The sequence below is a fragment of the Triticum dicoccoides genome, chromosome 4A (assembly GCF_002162155.2).
Source record: "Triticum dicoccoides isolate Atlit2015 ecotype Zavitan chromosome 4A, WEW_v2.0, whole genome shotgun sequence".
NCBI classification, from domain to species: Eukaryota; Viridiplantae; Streptophyta; class Magnoliopsida; order Poales; family Poaceae; genus Triticum; species Triticum dicoccoides.
The window spans coordinates 610208223-610213906 of record NC_041386.1 but is presented as its reverse complement, the minus strand read 5'-3'; the positions used below and the strand labels follow the sequence as shown (position 1 = coordinate 610213906).

At 45.9% G+C, this 5684-nt stretch overlaps 1 protein-coding gene across 3 annotated transcripts; it reads left to right on the top strand.

Annotated features, from left to right (window-relative positions):
• The first annotated feature begins 227 nt into the window (after positions 1-227).
• On the top strand, positions 228-3959 carry LOC119287308 (F-box/FBD/LRR-repeat protein At1g13570-like). Of its 3 annotated transcripts, none has more exons than XM_037566832.1 (6): positions 228-469; positions 783-1151; positions 1324-1686; positions 1782-2642; positions 2729-2872; positions 3436-3959. In XM_037566832.1, exons 2-6 carry the CDS (start codon positions 789-791, stop codon positions 3745-3747), a joined length of 2043 nt encoding a protein of 680 aa, XP_037422729.1. In that variant the 5' UTR covers positions 228-469; positions 783-788; the 3' UTR covers positions 3748-3959. The 3 variants fall into 3 exon arrangements, with proteins under 3 accessions (XP_037422729.1, XP_037422728.1, XP_037422730.1); XM_037566831.1 differs by having other exon boundaries at positions 228-494; XM_037566833.1 differs by lacking the exon at positions 1324-1686 and having other exon boundaries at positions 228-494.
• Positions 3960-5684: the final 1725 nt, after the last annotated feature.

Genomic DNA, 5684 nt, shown 5'->3' with positions numbered 1-5684 from the left:
TATCCGCCCCAGGTATGGGCTGAATATGGGGACTGTCGATCAATCCCAACGTTTGGGTCGAATTTAAACGGCGTGGTTAGGTGTATGGTTTTTGGGTCCGAAGAGTGACCGGACAGCTCGTCGGGCTTTTGGGCCCGGACAGCTCGTCGGGCTTTTGGGCCCGGTATGGGTGGTCCGGTTATAGATGCAGTGTTCGGACTGTATCTACTGCTAAAATAAAGCCGAAAAGAAGTGCCACCAGAATTCCCCATCGTCTTTCCTCGCCGCCGGCAGGCACGGATACCTTCCTCCCCGACTCCTCGCCGTACTCTCCTCAGTCCGTCCGACCGACCCACCCACCGCAGCTCGACCTGCTGCTGCCGGTGTACCTCTTCTCCTCCGCGGCGACGGGCGACCACCCCAACCCCTCCGCCTTTCACGGGCCGCCATCACCGTTCCCCTTCCCGTCGCCGTTCGATCTCCCTGCTCGGTAATTCCGGCAACTGGTTTCTGAGGTATCTCTCACCCATGATTACTTCAAATCCATTGCCGCCTCCAGAAATTCTGGGTACACGCTGGATCCGCCCCTGCCCCCAGTAAAGGAAGCAACTTTTTTTTGTGTGTGTTTGTGTCTGTGTGTGTGAAGAGGGGGGTTGGGGGAGGGTTTGGGAGCTTGACTTCTTATGAAAATTTGTTAGAGAAAAACTGTTTTAATATCCTCAAAGAAATAAGAAAAACTGTTTTAATATCCTCAAAAAAATAAGAAAAACTGTTTTAATTAGGCTTCTCCTTGTGTTTTGCAGTTTACAATGGGGAACATGCTCACCGTCATGCTTGGAACAACTGCAGTGGTGGATCATTGCCATCCAAGGCAACTCCACCCAGGAGGCAGCAGCAGGATAGCAGGCCATCAGTTTGAACCGCTGAGCATCCTGGCTTTCAGGGCTATATCTGAGCACATAGGACGTAGTGAAGCGTTCTGTCGAAAGCAGATATTGAATGGCCGGTTTCAACTGCTGACCATTCTGGTTTGCGGAGCAATCCGTTTTGAGGGAATTACAGCAAACGATCCGTTCAAACTGTGTGGCATTCTCATCTGTGGAGTTTTGTCTGACTACATCCGTCATGACGCAGAGGAACCAGCGACTGATCTGCTTGGAGACCTTCCAGAGGTACTATGCTAAAATCTTGTGCTCCAGCCCTTCTGTTGGTTGCAGATTACTAATTTCTACGTATGTGCAACTGATTTCTTATGAATACTGACACACCACTCCACTTGCTCTGTTATCATAATACTGCTACTAAGGTAATTTTATTTGGTTTTCTCCATATCCTCCATTGCAGTTCGGAATGGGGAACATCCTCAACTTCACAACTACAGTGGCCGATCATTGCCATCCAAGGCAACTCCGCATAGGCAGCGGAACAGTAAGCCGTCAGCTCGAACCGTTGAGCATTCTGGCTTTCAGAGCTTTATGCAAGCACATTCAACGGCATGAAGCATTCCATCGAAAGCGGATAGCCAACGGCCAGTTTCAACTGCTGAGCATTCTGCTTTGCGGAGTAATCCATGCCAAGGGAATAATAGGGAACGATCGATGTAAACTGTGCTGCATTCTCATCTGTGGAGTTATATCAGACTACATCCATCACGGACCAATTGATGCACATGAATCAGCAATTGATCTGTTTGGAGACCTTCCAGAGGCACTGCGCCAAAATCTCGTGCTCCATCTCGTCTCTTGATTGCAGATTACTCATGTCTACTTGTGTTCATTTATAATATATTTTTTGTTCTGCAGGGCGTGCTGTGCACAATTTTTTCAAAGTTGTCTCTGAAAGAGGCTGTAAGAACCAGTGCCGTGTCAAGGAAATGGAGATACTTGTGGACAGTTTGTCCTAAACTGAGTTTTGACGGAAGTACAATATGTGGCAACAACAGATATGGGAAACAAGTATATGCTCTAGCGTTCATTCGCATTGTTAATAGGGTCTTGGCACAGTGCCGTGGCAAGTTGTTTGAAGAGCTTGCGATCAAAATTGATTTGAACAGGATGTTTGTTGAACACCTCAATAATTGGGTTCGTTTTGCTGTATCATCAAGTGCAAAGACATTAGTTTTTGATTTAGCACCACAAGAGCATCAACTTCCAGGTCGTGATGGTCAGTACAAATTCCCATTTGAGCTTTTAGACAAGGACAGTGTACACCGTCTACAGAAAATTCATCTTAGCTTTGTAGATTTCCAGCCACCAATGCAGTTTAGTGGCTTCCCTAACCTACGGAAGCTTGACTTAAACTTAGTGAATGTCAATGGGAAGGATATTCCACATATGTTGTCAAACTGCTGTAATCTAGAGTGGCTGAGTATGGTTAGATGCCATCTCAATGGTGAACTAAAGGTTAATGGCCCGCTGCCTCATCTACTGCACTTGAAACTTGTGTACTGCGATGTAACAAGTATAGCATTCGATACGGTGAATCTTGCAACTTTTATATACAAAGGAAGGAAGGTGCCTATTGACCTCAATAAATCATTAGAACTGGTATGTGCAGATATATGGTTTTCTACAGTCACTTTTGAGCGCGCCATTACTTTACTTGGTAAAGTGCTTAAAAATGTGCAACATCTAACCCTCGATATGGACTGTAAACCACCAGAGGTTTGCTCTTGGACCATCCTTTAAGTCATGAATTTTCTTATAACATCACATTTTCGTGTCATGACCTTTGGTTATTTATCTTTCAGATTCCCCGTTTGATGCATTACCGATGCATGTTTTCTAAAATGACATATTTGCAATTGAGGTTGGTCTATGTCGAAGGATTGGATGTCTTATCCTTGGTCTCTTTTCTGAGGTCTGCTCCTTTCATTGAGAAGTTAGAGCTGCACGTAAGTACTCATATTGGTTTCTTCTTTGCTGGTACTCCATACAATTTTTTTTAGTAAGCAAACTGTTGTGCTGGACAATTTCTTTTTATCTGTGTTATTGCATATGCTGTCCTGGAACTGATGGATGGAGATATACTCTTAGACTTTACTTGATGTTCTTTATCCAACTCTCTTTGTTTTTAAGCTTGCTGGACAATTTGTTTTTTATCTATGTTATTGCATATGCTGTCCTGGAACTGATGGATGGAGATACACTCTTAGACTTTACTTGCTGTTCTTTATCCAACTCGCTTTGTTTTTAAGCTACTACTCCTTCCGTCCCATAATATAACATCGTTTTGCAAGCTAAAACAGCTTGCAAAAATGATCTTATATTTATGGGACAGAGGGAGTAGTTTTTATTCACTCTAAATCTTTAATGAAATAAAATGACAGTTTGATAAAAGTCTATCAGCGAGTTGCTCTAAACACAATATGTTCTTGACATTTGACAATAGATACAGTGAACAAGTGGTTAATCACAAACCTTCTCATCATGCTTCATTTTTTATTCAAACTTGCAGTTTTGTTTCCCTGGTTATATCCATTTGGTACAAGAACCTGAATCTATCAGGAAGCTACCGGAGTGTCTGTTCAACAACTTGAAGAGTTTGCATGTTACAGGATTTAAAGCATGCACTGGCCAAGTTGAGTTCCTTATGCATATGGTGGAAAATGCCCCTGCATTGGAAGGTTTAACTATAGATCAATCAGAAAAATATCTCCTAGAAGGTCATAAAAAGGATGCGAAAACGGTTATTGACCTGGTCCATAGAACTGCTAAAAAGTATCTTGAAGGGAAGATTTCGCCCAGGTGCATCTTAATGTTACTTTAACAAATCTGTTGACATTGGGATGCACAGTGCATATCTAGCTAGGGGCTGGAAAATCCAATGCGTCGGCAAGTTGCCGCTATGTATTCTTGTGCACGGTCCATTATATTGAATAAACATACTTCCCTTTTGCATAAATCTGCACACTGTTAGCGCTTCTCTACAGTACTCCCTGTGTACAACTCTATTTAAACCTCCTGAGGTTCACGCTTTCAGCCTTTCACTGTGTTTTGGATGACATATGCTTTCTCCCTGTGTGACGTGTACAAAATCAAATCACAGGTCTTATCTCTTTTACCAGACATGCAGCCCTCTAGTTGTTTTACTCCCTCCGTTCCTAAATATTTGTTTTTTAGAGATTTCAAATGGACTACCACATACGGATGTATATAGACGTATTTTAGAGTGTAGATTCACTCATTTTTGCTCCATATGTATTCACTTTTTGAAATCTCTAGAAAGGCAAATATATAGGAATGGAGGGAGTAGTATTTTTTACCTTGCCGTCTCCTACTTGCTAAAGTTCTTACAGATGTGCGGCATTAAACAGAAGACATCAGGTGTGGTGCTGAATGTTACCCGGTCGCACAAAGCGTTCCCGCCTGGCCAGTAGACAGTTACCTGCATCTAACAATATTGCATCTTGAGCACAATATTACTATACTTGCTAAAGTTCTTACAGATGTGCGGCATCTGACCCTCAGACCTCAGTGCAGGCTGTACCACATGTTAGAACAGGGTTGTGCTGTGTGTGTAGTTATCATATTGTATAGGGGCTTCTTTGCTTATTTCCCTTCATGTATATGTGCTGGCCTGTTGGCCCGATGGAATATAGGCTCACTTCATAACATGGTATAAGAGCTAGGGTTAGGTTCCCCAGCCGCCGCCGCCGCCTCTGGTCGCCGCCGCGGCCGCTGCCGGCCGCCGCTCCTCTCTTCATCGAGCCTCTCCCCTCTTCTTCTTGGTAGCTGCTGCCGCCTGCTGGTCCAGGCCGCCGCCGTTCCAGGCCGCTGCTGACGCCGTCCTTCCCGGCCGGCGCCGCCGCCTCAACGTGCTGCTGCTGCTCTTCAACGAGCTGCTGCTGCTGCTGCTCCTCTTCTCTGCTGCTGCTGCTGCTCTTCTTCAACGAGCTGCTGCTGCTGCTCTTCTTCAACGAGCTGCTGCTGCTGCTCTTCAAAGTGCGACTGCTGCTACTCTTCTCCTCCTGGTCTGCTGCTGCCATCAAGCTGTGCCTCCTGCTGCTGGTGGTCTTCAACGAGCTGCTGTTGCTGCTCTGCTGCAATGGCGCCCTCCACCACCACCGGTGCTGTCCCAGTCCCACGATGTCCTGTTATCTTCAACGGACAGAACTACAGGGACTGGGTGCAGCACATGAAGCTGCACATGAGGGGCCAGCTGGTCTGGGAGCACCTCTCTGGTGCTCTGCCTTGTCCCCTGCTGCCCACTCCTCCAGCTGAGTTGGCCTTCCCTGTTGATGCCGATGAAACCAAGCAACGTGAGATGCTAGATGCTTTTGAAGAGGCCACTGAAGAGTATCAGAATCAACTCCACTTATACAAGCAATGGACAAATGATGATGCTCGAGCCTCTTCTATCTTGGTGAACAGCATGGATGTTGATCTCACCATGGATGTGGTGGCCCTTACCACTGCATATCAGATGTGGGAGCACCTTCGCCATCGCTATGAGTCTACAGGGGATGCCATGTATCTCTTTGTTGTTCGTCAAGAGCAACAACTACAACAGGGAGATGCTACTGTGGATGATTTCTACAAGGAGATGTCGGCGGTGTGGCGCCAATTGGACTCTCTGGGAGCTGATGTTTGTCGCAGATGTCAGTGTTGTGTGCGGCAACAAGCTAAGCTGGAGGTTCGTCGCCTCTACGACTTCCTCACTCGCCTCCGGCCGGAGTTCGAGCAGAGTCGTGCTCAGCTATTGGC

Bases quoted from the DNA above. Each gene is read 5' to 3' on its own strand.
- LOC119287308 (XM_037566832.1), top strand. From the start codon at position 789: ATGGGGAACATGCTCACCGTCATGCTTGGAACAACTGCAGTGGTGGAT. The intron at 1,687-1,781 runs GCACTGCGCCAA...TTTGTTCTGCAG, and splicing joins TGTTTGGAGACCTTCCAGAG to GGCGTGCTGTGCACAATTTT. The intron at 2,643-2,728 runs GTTTGCTCTTGG...TTTATCTTTCAG, and splicing joins TGGACTGTAAACCACCAGAG to ATTCCCCGTTTGATGCATTA.